Here is a 17,222-nt window from a genome sequence, read left to right as displayed (position 1 = left end):
GTGATGTCCAATAACGGTCATTAAGTAAGAGTAATATTTCCACTTAACGGGATGTTTTAGTTCTTGGTAGTTGTAGCTCTTGAAACTCCAGCTTTACTTTGTACTCGTAGTTTCTAGAACCAAAAATTGCCTCTCTGTAAACATCCAGTCGTAGGTACTTCTGAGTTGTTCTCACCAATTCACCAGTTCTTGGTACACATAGCTCCTGGAACCCAAGCCGCATTTCTATCTAAAGCTCCAAGAACATTGTAATCAATTCAGAAACCAGTTCGCCTGGAACCACATAGACTGCGATCCTCCAAACGTTCTTAGAAAAGCTCATTTGTCCGCATTTTCATCAGTCATTGCAAACCTCACGAGTGTGACATGAGCGACACGTCATCACCGTCAATCGCCTTCGTCTCCTTCTCTTACGAGAGACGAGAACACCGTAGGTACGTGTTGCGGTTCCTTGTGGGTTGCCCCCGAGAAGAGCCCCCGCGCTTTCCTGGAAACAATGCAGCTGATGAGGAGCTCTCCAAGGAAAACAAGTATCTGACATCATGGCTTCTTCAAGCTCGCAGCTGAGCCAACACCGGGGAGCCTCAGTGAATTTCCACTGCCGACTGACACTTGAAAAACGGGACAATCTCTCGCTGATGTTTTTTTCCGTAAACGCGAATATGCCAGTCAGTCGTCAGTGCGGGGACGAATGCACGTTCATTCTTCCGGACAGATGGATGTCAAGTATCTATGAGCCGCTACCCATCTAGTGATCCATACCTATACGTTCTCTAGGCCTTCAGTCCATTTCATCCGTACCTACCAATTTGTCCATCCCAATCCGCGCATACCAAAAAAGTCAGATCTGTTTGTTCATGACACTAGGTTGTGTTGAGGCCTTGAGACTCTGCATTGACATTCGGGTGTGAATGTAGCAAGCTTGCAAACTACCACAGGGTCATTTGGTCCACATCATTGATTACCAAGATGAAATAACATCCAGGATGGCAGCGAGAAAGAAGAAGTTGCGGAGGGGGCGGGGGTGGTCGCACACGTGCCAGTCTACCGGCCAACTCTTCAAGGTTTTTTTTTATTTTGGGTGAGGGGGGGGGTGTTGTCCTGCACCGCCTGACTCCGAGCAACCCCCCCCGAAAAAGCGCTGACTTGGCATCTCCGGCCGGCAGGAGCTGCCACACCCCGCCGCTCTGTTTGCCTTGGCAGAAGCCACCACCACTTGGGAAGTATCGCTCGCGGCGGCAGCGCTTTAAAGCCGGCAGTACAGCTCGAGTTACGGCCGCTCCGTCTGGAGGCCGGCAAACATTTGCAAACGCTTCTTAAACATGCGCCTTGCATAATGACCTTCACAATCGGCCTGCTACGCCACCACTCAGCTCAAGGAATAATAATTATGAGGATGATGCTACTACTACTAATACATTCAAATGTTCATTCAAATATGGCGAACATGCCACCAAGGTTCCATTTCCTTCATTTCCTGCCTTGTGTCCACCTTGTTTCCGTCCCACGTCCGTTGTTTCGTTCCTTCCTTCCTTCTTCTCGACATTGATTTTTGACTCTTGACTCTTCTTCACTTTCTTGCTTCATAATTTGCCTCTTTTGGTTCCCCTCTCGTTCCTCCCTTCTTTCCTTCTATTGCTTCCTTCCCCTTGTTTATTTTTCTTACTCTCCACACTCCCTACCGTCCTTCCATCCTTCCTTTCTTGGCGATGTCCTCTAAGTAATATAACACTGAATATCAATGTATCACTGAGTCAAAAATGAAATGAAATGGCTTATAGGAAAGTAGTAATTTCTCCACACACTCGCTGTGATGTTGACAAGTGGTTTATTCAGCAGGAATGGTGAACAATTTGTCACTTTTTAAAAAATTCTTTTTACTACAGAAGGCAACCGAGCGCCGCGAGTATTACACAGCGTTGTCTTCGTCGTCGTCGTCGTGCTCAAACAATTAGCAATGACAGTCGTCAACAGGGAGGGCCAATTTTGAGTCCAAAAAGTCTTTGGCTTGTACTGCGTTTTCGATCCAAAGTGCTTGAAACGCTCAAATGACAGTTTGTTCATGCAGAGATCTGTACATTTCCATTTAAAACGCATGAGTGTCGACTTAAAGCGAGATTACGGAACACCTACGTTCATTCAACACACTTCCGTTGGTTGCTAACATAGCTAAGCTAGTACTCTTGCCAATGCTCACCAATTAACACAATCAAGTTAAATTTAGTCGATAAATCCGCTTTAATCATAGATGCTAATCTGGATATCTATTTGCGTTGCGCTAAGCTAGGCTAACTGGGTAGCTCGTTGTTATGAATGTAGGTAAGGCACAGTTTTTTATGTGCCAAGCGAGAGGCGGATCAGGTTTGCCATTTCAATTCTTAGTGTTGAATAACGGCCAAATGTTACATAGTCTCGCTTTAAACACACAACTTCAATTGCTTTGTAGCGTAGCGTTAGCGGGAGTCCTTTCACTTCACAGTCATTTTTGTGGAGCTATTTGTGAAATTTTGTTTTGAGAGGGGGCGGGGCATACGGGGCTCTCGAGTGTCGATGAAATAATTTAAAAACAGTAGAAAAAATGGCATTCCCGCCGCTATCTGCTCTTTTGAAGTCGCGTTCACAGATCTCGCCACAAAGCATTTCAAATAAACAAAGACAATTCCGCGGGCGGCCACTAGGCTGTGCAAAAGGAAAGCCCCCCCTTGCCCACCTGTCCGTCACAAAGTAGCACCATTATACAGTGGACACTTGTTTGTATAGGAAATAGTAATGCATAGATTATAACATACGTGTTTAGGATTATATGCAGGCGGAGCGATGACCATGACGATGAGTTGATGCGTTTCGCGTATGTGTGTGTGTGTGTGTGTCGGACCCAACACAAATCATTGATTGCTTTCAATTGGCCTTGAACGCCGCCTCCTTTTCAGTTCACTTTCGGGCCCAACCGGACTCTTGATAAGAATCCAATTTGGCCGGCGTTTATTTTGTGTGTGTGTGTTAGTTTGTTTGCCTTCACTTTGAATCCGCAGGCGACCCCGTTCTGACAAGCACCGTAAAAGGAGAATAATTCACTTTGGCTCCTGCGTGACATGGTTGTGTTTATTTATTTTCTTAAAACAACAACAACGGGGATGCGAATGCAGTGTGGCTGTAAATCCTCACGAATGCGGCGGTTCTCAAACTGAAGAGCCCAGTTCAAATAATTTGCACTAAATTATGTTGGATAACTTTAAAGAGTAGACATCTACAAACATATTAACCGGCTACTTCTCTGACCTGAACTTTGGCTTCCAAACTTGATTGTAACGTTATCTCGTAAAGTAGATTGTTTTTTCCACACAGAACAGGTGAATGAACGCATCCATTTTTTATTATTTATTAAATTTTGTCGAATATTGTCCACGCTTTCTTTTCTTGAAACAAATCTGACTTTTTAGAGATCAAAACTTATATATTATATTTACATCTTTAGTTTTCATAAGAAACTTGGAACATTATTGGCTGCCAGGATGGCCGAGTGGTCTAAGGCGCTGCGTTCAGGACCCAGTCTCCTCAGGAGGCCTGGGTTCAAATCTCGAATTTCCCCATTGTGGGACTAATAAAGGGAATTATTATTATTATCACTTTTTTTTTTTTTTTTGGCAGTCAAGGGTACACATGGTCATTCTGGTGACTTATCAACCAAAGCATTTCTGCCTGGACCCAAAAAGTTTGAGAACCGCTGCTCTCCTGGTCCTGTACCCCTCCCCACCCCAAAAAAAAAAAAAAAAAAGAAAGCTATCTGCGTTAAATATCCGACTAATAGCCACCTCGGTCTTTACGGTTTTGTTCAAAGAAAAAAACAACAAAAACAACCTCTGCAATGTATGATCGGTAAATGGTAGAAAGATTTGAAATGTTTCTTGTCTGGTAGCAGCTAAACTCGCGCTTTAACAAAGAATTCGATCCCGATCGAGAACGGTGCAGTGTAGAAAACAATAACAACATCCGTGGTAGCCTCATCATCTCTCCATCCTTTTGTCACGGTAGCGTCGTGATTTACGGCCAACCGTTTTTGGGCGGGGGTGTGGTGGAGGGGGGGATAGGGGGACTCGGGGGGGGGGCAGCAGCGGGGGCGGGGTTGGGGAGGTGCGGTTCAGGTAAGGCCACGGCCTTCTCCCCTCGCCTACATTCGGTTGTTTCGGCCAGCGGTGTTACCTCGACTTGAGTTTTTGGGATGCACTTCCTGCAGGGGTGAGAGAGAGATACACTCAGGAAAAATCGTCTGTCTGGAAGGGAACACCTGGAAATGGATAAAACCAACCGAAAATTCTTGCTTCAAACCAACATTGCATTCTTTTTAGACTTTTTTTTTAATTTTAATTTATTTTTTATAGGTCAAAATCCCATAATACTAAGTGAAGATGGATTCAGGGGCTAAATGTATTTTTTATTCCTTTTATTTTTTTTTTTTACACACAAGAATCCAAGAAGGTACCGCCCACTACTCACTAGTGTTAATGTAAGGCGGTGTGGTTAATGTTCTAAACTACCTCCAGGGGGCGATCAAGTCTTTTTTTTTTTTTTTAATGGGATAGCTGAGCACCAACGTAAAGGCTCCCTGATGTGCCGTAACATGAATTACACAATTTTAAAGATGAAACATAGAGTATGTATTCACAGCTTATTTAAAATGCAAAGTGATATGCTAGCGTGCTTTCTCCATCGGGTCTGCCTGCAAAAATGGCCGCCCCCCCGGCCGCAGGATGTCGTGTCAGCGTGTTCCGTCCGAACGCTCAAGACGAGTGCGATAGCCTGGCATGCATCAGGCGGAACGCGAGCGCGTAATGCGCAGTGGCAGAGAGGAGCGGGAGTGCCACTCGGTCTACCACGAAAACCACTTAGTTCCTTCGCCCGCTAATGCTTTTTTTTTTTTTTTTCTAAACCAGTAGAAAAAGAAGCGCACACACACGCGGCACATTTCGACTCTTCTAAAGAAACGTGTCAGCGTCAAAAGACAGAAAGAAGAGTTGAAGAGGGTACCTTAAAGGCCAAGAGACTGTGTCCAGGTAAAGGTCGCTGGCGAAAAAAGTGGAAGACGCTTAATATACGGACGCGTCTACCAAGCCCGAACGCGCTTTCCCCACTCACCTTCTTTTTTGTCCTGTCCGTCTGCGCGGCCGCCCGTCGGTCCGAGGCCTTGAAGCCCCCGCCGACCTTGGCGGCCCGCGGGGCGTCCGTGTGGCGCTGGGCGCGCACCGAGCGGGCGGCCTTGCTGGTCTTGGCGGGGGCGCAGTACATCTCCAACCGCCGCAGCTCGCAGCTCTGGAAGCAGCACTCGTCCACGATGCCCCGTGACCGCCGGGCGTTGGGGCCGTAGCCGGTCGGCTTACCTGCGGAGATGCAAACCGACATGATGAACTCTGATTTCAATCGGAATGATTAAAAAAAAAAAAGGCTCCGTGTAAATCGAGCTTGCCATTTATGACCATATTTACACCCGACTTAATAGTTTGTGTCATGGTAATATACGTTTGTTGCATATTTAATGTTCTGTGCGCCGCAAATGCAATAAATGCAATTTAATGAGCATTCCACACTTCCTGCTTCCATGACAAAGTGTAAACGGCGTCGTCGAGGGTAATGCGCTCCACATACGAGGCGCGCTCACTGGAACAATGGCAGCCACGCTCGTTTGCTCCGCTCAAAGATTTACGGCGGCTCGCGTTGCACGCTGCCGAATATTTATGACAGCCGTTACACCTCCACCAGCCCTCCGTCCACGTCATCCAACATCGCCCCCCTAACCCTCGCTTCCAAAGTGCAGTCACCCAAATGTCAAGCCTCCAGCAAGGCAAAACCACACATAAAAGTAAGGTGGATTTTTTTTCCTCCCCACTTGTTCTGTACTTCATTTTTTTTTTTTTTACCACTTTTTCTCCCACACGTCATCGTACAGCGAATATCGAGGGCCACGCATGAATGAATAGCGAAAACGAGCCCGTGATTGACCACTGTAGTTACCTATGGTGTCCACAAGGAGGTGTCACGGGACTACTTTTGTCTAAATGAAGCTCCTCAACTCATTTTTTTTACATTCATTTAAGTAATGGAGTAAAATCTGTACATGTAATTTTAGTAAAGTATTTTTTTGGAAATATGTGTGAGTATTTTTGCCACCCCTGAACGAAATGGTGCTACAGTATACATTTGTCCACATGTGATGTGGCTTTTGGAAGGACCGCCCTTTCGCAATTCCCCGCCGGCTTGAAGTAATGCGGGCCCTGATGGGCTTTTCCTCGTTACCAAATGAAATAATCATAATTTAATATGGCATTTACAAGGAGGAAATGCCATTCCCTTTCAGAGTTAATAGCTTTTGGCTCTCCGGCTCACCAGTGCTGACAAAGTCCATTAGGTTCTGCCGGCCGACCCGACGCGTTGTTGTTCTGCAGGCTTTCATTCAAAGAAACGCAAGCGACGCTTCGGACGGATGGTGTGAATGAGTCGCCGTCCGCCAGGGTTTTTCGGAGCTAAAAATATGGCGTGCGGCTGCATTATTTAGGGAAGCGGAAGATTCACTCACGGGGGATTCCGTCAAACTGACTTGCCGTCCCTGCAGTGACGCAATACCTTTGGAGGTCTACTTTGCAAACTTTTTGGGGGTCTAAAGAATTTTGTTCCAGGGACCCCTCAAACAGCAATTAAACACGAGCATGTGAAAAAATATTGTTACAATAATAAATTATTTTTTTTTTTATATAAAAATTTTACGAGAATATTGCCATGTTTTTCATCATAATCTTGACAAGAACAAAGATTTATTTTATTTTTTTATTGGGATAAAAAAAAAAAAAAAAGTCTGCTATTGAAGAAAACCGAGTATTCTACCGCGAGTCCCAATCGGCTAATCAAATAAAAAAGAATTTGGGGTTATGAAACAAATCTGCATGAGAGGTGTGGGTACTACCTTTGTCCACTTGGGGTCACCATCCTCACATTCTACGGTCATAAGTGTGATTTTGAGTGTGTATGGCTTTAAAATGTGCGCCAAAGTCTGGTGAGTGACGTGGGCGTCAAAGAAAAAAATAAATTTCTTCTTGTAATATTATGAAAATATATTTATTTACATTATTTTTATTTTATTCAGAACATTCAAGAACTAAAACTACTGCTCTGTGAATTCATCTTTGCTTTTGGTGTGACATTAAGAAAGTAGACCTTGCCATTCTCTCATTCTCTATCAAGCATGACGGCTCGCACGAGGCCGACTATTACTGCCTGTTCACGCGCGTGCGTACGTACGTATGACCTCACCGAAGCACAATCATGACTAAATAACATCAGCCAGTTACTTTTCCGACTCCCAAGTTGGGGCATGTGTACCCCATTTTGAAAAGTGTTACATCGCCACCTGATGCGCATCAACGGCCAACGAGAGATTATATAACGCGTGTCCCATGCCAAACAGCCATCCAGGCCTCATTACTTGCGCCGCTCTCACAACAAAAAAGCCTTGCAAATTAACATCCGCTGTTATCCCCCAAAATAGCTGGCATCCCCGCCGGCCGAGCAGCTGGATGGGGGGCAGGGGGGGGGGAATAAATCAGCTGGCATCAATTGGAAGATGTCAGATAATCAGCGCCGGCAGGTCGAGAGAAAAAAACCCAAAAAAAAACCATGCAGATGATAATAATCAGGTCTTAAAGCTATATGCGCTTTTAAAACCATTGGCTTCCACGGATAATGCCTGTAATCCCGCGCAAACAAAAAAACAGTTTTTATGTTCTCCCTACGCTGCGAACAATCCAGCTTTTTCGGCGCCGCGCTATCGGTCGAGGCAGAAGGCCGCCTGACGACGCAATGTTATTTTTTCCACGGCGCCGTCGACGTCTCGAGATCCGAATTGACACTTTTTTCCCCTTCAAGATCCGCCGGCTCTCGACTTTTTCCTACAAGTGATTTACAGTCAGAGTCCGTCTGTCAGCAAAGCCCGGGCCCACCTGGAACCAAACGGTAGCCGCGCAGGCTTCCCGCCGGGCCAACATTTCAGCCGACGTCGTCTTCGATTTTGTGAGCGGCAATCTGGAGGGAAGCATCAAAAACGGCTTTGGATTCTCCTTCCGCCATCATTCCAGAAGGGCACACCGAGCTTTCTTGACTTTTACAGTCTGGTCACGCCGTTCCTCAAAACACGGCGATTCTTGGGAGCCGGCCGACATCGAGGACGCTTTACGGCCGAGCGGGAGCGAGAGGAGCTGCTAGTTTTGGAGCCGGCGTCGCCGTCGTAAAGAATGCGTTTCATGCGTCACATCCAGTCATCTTTTGGACATCTCGTCCTCGGTGTAAAAACTTAAAGAGGCCCCGGTTGATTGGGAAAACGTGAGCTCCCTCCAAGGCCAGCTTGTACCAATACATCAAGGACGGCGCTTCCAAAAGAAGCACACTGATCGGATTAACTGGCCATTTGTTGCTTTTACGACGCGTTTTAGCTGTGTTAATGCAAATGTAACGAAACCGAGCAACGGGGTGCATTTTTCTCTCCTTTTGTCATTTGCAACTTCACTTTTTGAAATATAGCAACGCCGCACTGTTGACACCAAATTGGATCTTTTTGGCCGATTGAAATCCAGGAAAACCATATTTCTAAGATCCTTTAAACGGCTTCAGGTTGATGTCGAACAATTGATGAGGCCATTGCTATTTTTTTTCCAATCATATTCCGATACGTTCTTGGCCTGGCAGGCAGTCAGACCTTATAAAACTTATAAACACCAATTCAGGATTGCTATTTGCCACACGATATAAGAGGATAGAATTTTTTTTTTTTTTTTTTTATAAACGTGATTGTCGATTCACCGAAGCTTTAATTCCCATTGCGCAGTTGTAAAGTCGATGCATCGACTAGTCAGATCGACTATTATGGTACTGTACATAAAAAATTGGGTGCAATGGGTTCATTGAGTTTTTAGATTCTCGATCACGAAAAAAAAAAAATGGATGATGCACTTTGATTTTAAGAAGTAGAGCTACTCTTTTTTGCCTGTAGAAAGCAACAATAAAAATATTTTTATAAATTAAAAAAAAATTGTAATTAATTTAAAAATAAATTCAAACAAGCCTCGAACTGGAATATTAAAAAAATATATAAACTGATCTGCAGCAAAATGTGGAAAGAAATTAAATTAAATTAAATTTGAAAAAAAAAAAGGTCAAACAAAGACCTGAGAGTTAAACAGAACATCCTGCTGGAGCAAGCGGGATTCCACTTTTTTTGGCACTCCTCATTTCTTTGCACAGAAGCGCCACATGTGTGACGGCATCAAACTAATGAGGTCTCGCCGATGTTTTGGTCCCCGGCGGACCACCCGTCAGCGCTTTTCACGAGGGCTTTTGCTGGGCTCTTTTGAGATGCTGACGACACAGGAGGTCTTTCTTTGCACTTCGCCGTGCATTCAGGTTTGCCGCAGGGAGGGGTGGGGAGGCTGATCATCCTATAATCCCCCATAATCCCCTGCTGCTGAGGGCCAAGGCCTCGCCGTTTGCGTGCATGCATGTGACGTGCTGTTTACACATTGGAGCTTCCACGAGTCAAATCGAGCGAAGGCCGCAGCCGCCGGGACTCATTTCCTGCGACGCTTCCACCTGCGCGGACTACCTCTCCGCAAAAAAAAAACAACAAAAAAAAACGGGAGATCTGCGTAGATACCGCCCAAATCGGAGGGATTTTCTCCACCTGGTCATCATTTGAATCCTCTTTTTTTCGGGACGGTTCATTAGGAACAAATGAAGAGAGCGAGATAACGGTTCTCACGCTCACTCGAGAGCAAATGTTTCAACTCCAACCCAAAGTGGCCCGGCACGACGGGAGACGCCTCAAGCCAGATAAAAACTCGGATTTGCAGAACCGGCATGCCGGTCCAGAGGCAGAAGCTCTGCAAAGACCGACTTGGGATTTCTAGGTCAGAGCAATAATTGGAAAAAGTGACTACGGATGCGGATTCTTGCGCTACCGCAGTTTGTTTCCACCCAGCTAAGTATTTAGTAATCCTGTCAGGGCAGAAAGTGTGTCGTCCTGAAGCGTAAGTGACATGTGTAAGGTGGATTGACGCCGTCCGCGAGGCCGGTGGCGGTTGCGACTGTGCACACAATGTCAGCGGGCCAACACAAGCAGGCGGGATGGGAACACTTCAGTGGCAGTGGTGCGAGACGAGCGCGAACCGGCAGGAGGAGCTCATTTTCCCGACGTTGCCGATTTTTCAACAGCGGGGGCAGAACGTGGCAGCGATGCGCGGCGGCCGCGCGGCGCTCCGACGTAAAGGCAACGCAGGAAAGACAAACAAGTGGCGCGACCGCAAAACGGTCTGTTCTTGTTTAAGGAGTGTATCCTGCGAGATCACTCAACGGCTTGGCCGCCGTTCAAGGCTTCCACATGAATACGACACTTTGTGCTCGCCTTCGGGGAGAAGCCGTAGTAGTAAAAGGCTCGCTATCGGTAGCCAACGTTTCATCGAGTTCGCACTTCAACTCGGCCGTCGCTCGTCACGCTTAAGCGACGTGCTGACGCAACCAGCGCGAGCGCAGCTGGCGGCGCGTCGCCGGCTTGCGAGCTCGTTTCTATACCGCCGATTCCTGGCCGGGGGCCGGGGGTCGACCTGGGCGGACGTCATCGACGCCCTGAGACCGATCACCTGTCAGTCAAGGGGTCGCTTGACTTTTAGGTCATTTCAAGTCATCTCAAGGACGATTTAAAGTGAATCTATTTTACAATAAAAACAGGAGGAAGGGAAACATGCTAATTCTCTTTGCAAGTCTGAAGGACAAGAACATGGTGATTTGGACAAGACAAGTAGCGCAACACAAGGAATCCAAAGAAGAAAAAAAAAAAAATCCCAAGTGTTCCTGGCAGAAAGCTGGCACTGTCACCGGCACTTGAGCGCTGGCGGGCGCTGCCAGCAAACTTTTGGACGGGCAGGGCTCGCTGCCGTTCAGAAGCTTGGTGCCCATCCAGCAGCAGAGGCTCCGCGGCCAGATCCAAAGTGGCTGGCAGCCGCGCGGTGGGAAGGATGGATGGCGCCAAGCGAGGAGCAAGGTGCACTCTGACGCCGTTCGGCGGCTGGTTTTCGACCACTCGGCAGTTAGCGCTTACAATATTTAGCTTGCGGAGGCTAAGCTCTCCCGAGGTGGCAGAGGCGCAGTCGTTGAGGTTTGCGACGCCACTGAAACGTTTGAACGCTCGCAGAGCACCGGGGGAAGGATGATGTTCGGAACCGCTTGGTGGTCCGAGCATCCTTCGTCATCCGGCGGCCACATCAAGCAGCGGAACATTTGTTGTGCTAATGGTCACGCGCTAAAATGTTGCGTCAGCGAAATCCGTACTCCACGCATGCACAAACGTCCGTTGGGCTGGAGCGGGTGACGTGCAACAAAAAAAGAAAACGGAGGGAAGGGGGCCGCCGGCGGCGAGGCATGTGGTCTTGATGAAGTGAGCAGGCGGCGGCATGAGAGGAGCCCACTGACAAGTCAATCAAGCGGCGATGGCGGCGAGTCAAGCGCAGCCTCGTGCAGACAAGTGCACACTTTCCACCAGCGGGATCTCCGAGATTTAACGCGATGCTACGACAAATGACGACTGACTGTTAGGACTCATGCTTGCGGTGAAAGGACTTTCACTCGGTACTCAAGTACACGTTTAGTGACGTGCTTTGAAAAAAAAAAAGACACGGGTGAACACTTTTGCTCACTTTCATTGTGCTAACACTTTGTTGTTCTTTCAGAACTAGCTAGCAGTTTTATGCTAGCAAAACAACATGTTCTCAAAGCTTTGGTTAAATTAGCTAACAACAAGCTAACAATTAGCTTAAAAAGTGAAAAAAACGGGCATGTGTTTTTCAGACTAGACAGTTTTAGAACACCGGAAGATGGTGGGGGTTTTTTTGTTGTTGTTTGTTGTTTGTTTTTAAGGCAAGCTACGTCAGACAATTCTCTTAAATTAAGCCGAGGTTGGACAACAACTCGCTTTTGTAACCCAGACAATTGTGATATAATTCTCCTAAAATTGATAAAAATAAGACATTTGGTCCAAATATAGTTCAAATCTCACAAATACTGCTGGTCACGCTAAAAGTCCCCAAAATAGTTTTTAATCGTCCGGAACGTGAAATGGATTGATTTTATTTTTACAGACTTGGGAGCACAACTAATTTCTTGATCAGTTTAAAAATGTACATTTTGGGCTGAATTAATGTTTTGAAGTCGAATATAAATGTGGCAATTACGGACATTTCAGGGCCAAAAGCGTTTCTGTAACCGCGACAACATGGCAATCGTTACAGAAGCAAAGTATTTGGACTTGATTACGTTCCGCCACATAACAAGAGATCATCACAAAGTCAGAAATGGGGCTGTGACATTGAATTACAAGCATGCTCTAATATTATCTAATCCTTCATAATTCAAGTGAGAGTGAGCAATTAGCGGGAAAAAAAAAAAGAAGAGTACAAAAGCACTCGAGATGCTCCGATTCCCCGCATGGGTCCCTCCCATAAAATGTCTTTCTGGAATTGGCAGCTGCCAAAAGCCGTGTGGAAAAATCTCTCCCAGCTTTGGGACGGGACCAAAGCCTCGCTAATGGATGTCAAAGCGGCACGCCGGCCCATCGATTACGAGCGAGATAGAGTTGGGAGGGATGTTTATTTGGATTTTTGGGGAAACGTTCGGGTTTGACAAACAAGGAAGGCCGATGTCATGTTTGACTGTAGGGAAGGAAGCAGCCGGAATGGAACAAGCGGAGATTTAACTCCTGCTTTTCTTTGGGTACTTTTCCCCTTCTTGGGTGGAAAACATGAAGTTTCTAAACCCCCCTCCCGCCCCCCCAACTCCACTTAAAGACTTTCCCTGATGGCCAAAGCTGCCACTTGACACCCGCCATCATCTTTCTGTGCTTGCTTTAAGTCCTACTTGTGGTTTCGAGCGCTGAAGGTTCCAGAGTCATGTGTGCCGGTCGCATGCCTCTCTCTGGCTACCGTGAGCCCGCTTCGCACTCCGCCGTGGAGTTAAAGGGAGATTCGAGTGGATGCAAGCGAAATATTATATATTATTATTTATATTGTTTTTTTAATATTTCATTTAATAATTGGGACCGGCACCCAGCCGCTGCGGGTTCCTACATTGAGATGATTAGCATGCATGGCTACTGCGTGGGATTCAAACTGTTGTTGAGGTTTCCTGCTATCACCGTTTACACATTTAAGGTCTGATAACATTTTGAACTTTGTGGGCTGATGTCGACGATTTTAATTTGCTGACCGAATTTGATTGAACGAATGTAAGAGGAAATAGTGGCAAAGCACTGGTTTTAAAAAATGTCAAATAAAATCTGTGAAAAAAAACTGTAATTTGATGTGTTTTCTGAAACTATTGTGGAATATCCACTATTGGTTAGCAGGAAAATAATGCCAGCGTGTTTACATCTGGTTTAGCAGTGAAGGCCTTAGTTTTGTTCGGAGACTCAGTGGGGGAATTTGTTGAGTGAAGCTCCTTCCAAATATTGTTAGCATGTTTAAAACGGAAAACTCTCTTTAATTGCAGCTCACAAACCTCAACGGAATGATGTTCACATTTTTGCAAAAGGAAGGCAAACATGGCGTCAGTCATACCAAACGTATGGTGCAAACGTCTACATTTCAAAAGTAGTGGTTGCACACTTTTGACCCGAGGTCGGTGCAATATTTTAACAAGGTCACCTTTACAACTCTTTATGTGATGATACGTCACAAGCATATCAGAGCTTTTCTAAAAGCCTAAATACAACATTTGCCCGTACATTTAAAAAAACACTGCAATTTATCGCACTTGTCCAACAGCGCAAAGGAGAACAAACATTCTCCATTGCAGGTGTGAGGGGAAAACGGAACGGGACGAGCATCATCCGGAAAGGATGTGAATGTCAGCGCGGCTGCTTTTTTATTGATGAGCTCAGTCAGCCCTCGCAGAGAGGCTTCATGAATAAAAAATAAGAACGGAGCGCGCATGCGGGCGGGTGCACTTACTGAAATAAAAGCCCCTCTCTCCACACACAAACTGCAGCGTGTCGACCAGCTCCGCCCCGCAAAGGGTCTCTGGTCGCGCCTCTGAAGCCGCTGGAGTCAGGCTGAGGACGCACAGCAGTAGTGAGAGGGTGTGGCTACGGGACATCCAGCACATCGCACTCTGCCAGGGAGCAAGAGAGAGAGAGAGAGAGCGAGAGAGCGAGAGAGAGAGAGAGAGAGAGAGAGAGAAAGTGAGAGGCGGCAAGAGCATCACCGCCGCACGTTCACACAATCGAGTTCACTTGCATGGAAACCGGCTTTCACAGCTGCCCGTGCACAAAAAAAACAACGCATCCAAAACTACTTCAAATAGTGACACCAAGAAACACGAGTGAAAGTTTCACAACGCTGCATAAAAAGCCGGCTTGCAAAAATCCCAGAAAATGCGTAAAAAAAAAAAACGCTGCAAGCACTGACAGATGCGCATCTCCCCCCAAGGTGGACAAACCAGATAAATATGCAATAAAACATCATCAACACCTCGAGGTTCATTCTGCACGCAAATTCGAGAAAATAAAACAGTGCGCGATGATCGCGTCAATGGAGGGGAAAAAAACGCACATTAAAGCGATGCCATTTTTGTGACAAAAAAAATAAAAGACGGCAGACAGAAATGCACACGAATGTTGCATGCAAGTGGGAATAAACTTACGGATGCACATGGCATGTGCAGGAAATAAATGCACATGATGAAAATAATGTGAAAAGTGTGCGCGTGGAGCAGGTACGAGTTACCTTGAGGACGTCCCATAAATGCCACCGGTGGGAGGAAAGAGCGCAGGACATCCCCGCGGGTCTCCGCAAACCAAAAAAAAAAAGCCGGCGAAAAGTCAACTTGTTTCAAGTCATTAAAAAACAGAGAAAAGAAAGGGAAAAGAAAAGAAGAAGAAGAGGATGAGGAAGGAAGGAAGAAGAACGAACGGGGCAGAAAAAGCGGACGAGATGCGCGCGCCGGGGGCCAATGTCACATCTCAACATTCCCACTTTTGTTCCATTGCGCACGCTCGTTTTGGAGAGAAGTGAGATTTAGCGAACAGGAGACGGATTTAGCGAGAAAATCCCTCACATTTATCTAACATTACACACACAGCAAAGACATGTGGAGCAGGAAACAGCTGGGCCAGCGTTCAGCCTCGCGCTCCTCCGAAGTTATTCATTAAGGATTTTTGGGCACGCGTTCAAATCACGTCATTCTCGGTTTTTTTTTCTCCCTCTCTCTCTCTCTCTGTTTTTTTTTCTTTGCTTCTCAGAAGGGGCTCGAATCGCCGTGCGTGACTTTCTTAGTAGTGCGGATGGGTTTGCGCACGTAACGCTTGACTATACGTGACTGATGACGATTGCAAACGTGCCGATGTGGCCGCACAAGTGACATTCGGCGCATGACGGCTGATCTCAGGTCAGTTTTACCTTTGTAAATTGACACGTGTTGCGGCGCGAGGTGGTCGAGGTTGGGGGGGGGGTGGGTGCAGGGGGCGCCACTGAGCAATGACAGCGCACGCAGGGCTTAGAAGGGAGGGCACGCTGGCACGGCGAGAGCCAATCACAAAGCAGGACAGACGAGCGTGCGTCTCTCCCGGCATGCATCGGCCACGAGGGAAGCCGCAAGACACGCTAAGGGGGGGGGGGGGAAGTGGGTCAAAGCGCATGCGCAGGAGGACGATGACGAAGATGATGATGATGGTGGTGATGATGATGATGACACCGAAAGCTGCTTTGGGATCAGAAGATGACCCTGTTGGCGGCAAGTGGCGAGCTGGCGACGCGATGCTTCCGGACTTTTTGGATTCTGGATTATTTCTAGTCGATGCGATTGTTTCTTTTGTGCAAGTTGGCGGCCATCAGAAATGCAACGGCCCCACCCCGGATATATGTTTGTCAAGTATGTTCTTTAAGTGGGTGAAACCGAAGCTTTGACACAACTGTAACGAGAAACATAGGCCAGTCGATGGCGACGTTGCATCACTTTGGAGTCGACAGCACTGCTTTTGAGTAGAAGCTCAAGATGCGGTTGTCAAATATCGCACTTCAAAAACAATCATAGCTGCACACAAAGTGGTGGAGCGAGACCATTTCAATATTTAAAATCTCGTACACTGAGTGTAATGACAATAAAGGACATTCTGATTCTGAGATCAGAAGTCGGACACGTTTAGGCAGCTCTCACTCAAACGGAGTAGGTATATACGGATGATAGAAACAAACTTTTGTTGGTGGTAAATGAAAAGTCTACGCAAAACAATATTCTGTGGGTCTTGATTGATCATCAAAATGCTCTTGGGCTGTAATTCTTTTGGGGGGGTGGATGATTTTGAGTGGCTCGATTGATTTCTACAATGCAAAGTGCCGGTTATAATGTCCGTGCTCACAAGCAGGGTCATACGAGGATGCTTGATTAGGAAAGCCATTAATCCTCCGTTGTCCAGATTAAATGTGACGCTTCTGACACTAAAATCTCATCTCCCCAAAAAAGGAAGAAATTCCAATACAGAGTTTGTTTCATTTTTATTCCAGAAAATTGAAGAGAACGCACTAATAATTATATGTTCTTCACTGTCGTTTATCCACACACGAGGATTTCAAAGTTGTAAACTTTCCGCTTGTCGGACGTTCATATGGAAGAAATGAAGCCAAGCGGAGGGGTGCATGTTTTATCGTTTCCGCGGTAACGTGCAAGGGTCGCCGCGGTTTCCAGTGCGCCTGCTGACAATCAAAACCAATTTTGCAGTGCACTTGTCGAACGTTTGACAGACTGCGTCATGTCAAATTCCGGCACTTGGAAAGGGGGTGAGGGGTGAGGGGGGGCGGAGGAAGTTAAGTGTTTTTTTATTATTTCCCCGCAGAATCTTCCGTCGAAAATCTCGTAAATGTCGCTTTTTAGCCATCTGCTGCAATTCCAAAACTGCATGTAAATAAAGGCTAATTTGTCACATATTCTTGTGGCGGCTTCATTTAAATGACCAAATGAAAGCAGTGGATGTACGCGGCCATGAGACAAACTCCAAAACTAAAGTCAATTTAGTCAACTTTCATGGAACTATTCTTGCAATGACTTCATTAAAATGACACAGTGAAACATTTAACTTCAATGACGAGGCCATAAATCGTGCAAAACCACCAAGTTTCCTTGCAATGGAAGGACATTACCAGTTG

At 46.4% G+C, this 17,222-nt stretch overlaps 1 protein-coding gene across 2 annotated transcripts; it reads right to left on the bottom strand.

Moving 5' to 3' along the window:
* Window positions 1–1,811: 1,811 nt before the first annotated feature.
* Window positions 1,812–15,349, bottom strand: igf1 (insulin-like growth factor 1). 2 transcript variants are annotated; one of them, XM_088284138.1, is made up of 5 exons: window positions 14,808–15,349; window positions 14,034–14,193; window positions 5,134–5,375; window positions 5,026–5,061; window positions 1,812–4,228 (listed from the first exon to the last, which is right to left on the bottom strand). In XM_088284138.1, the coding sequence occupies exons 1-5, from the start codon at window positions 14,856–14,858 to the stop codon at window positions 4,169–4,171; spliced, it is 549 nt and encodes a 182-aa protein (XP_088140264.1). In that variant the 5' UTR covers window positions 14,859–15,349; the 3' UTR covers window positions 1,812–4,168. The 2 variants fall into 2 exon arrangements, with proteins under 2 accessions (XP_088140264.1, XP_088140272.1); XM_088284146.1 differs by lacking the exon at window positions 5,026–5,061 and having other exon boundaries at window positions 14,808–15,347.
* Window positions 15,350–17,222: the final 1,873 nt, after the last annotated feature.

Source organism: Idiotropiscis lumnitzeri, chromosome 2 (assembly GCF_059441095.1).
Source record: "Idiotropiscis lumnitzeri isolate Australia: NSW breed Sydney's pygmy pipehorse chromosome 2, RoL_Ilum_1.0, whole genome shotgun sequence".
NCBI classification, from domain to species: domain Eukaryota; kingdom Metazoa; phylum Chordata; class Actinopteri; order Syngnathiformes; family Syngnathidae; genus Idiotropiscis; species Idiotropiscis lumnitzeri.
Note: the sequence above shows the minus strand (reverse complement) of the source record. Positions and strands in the feature narration are given on the sequence as shown.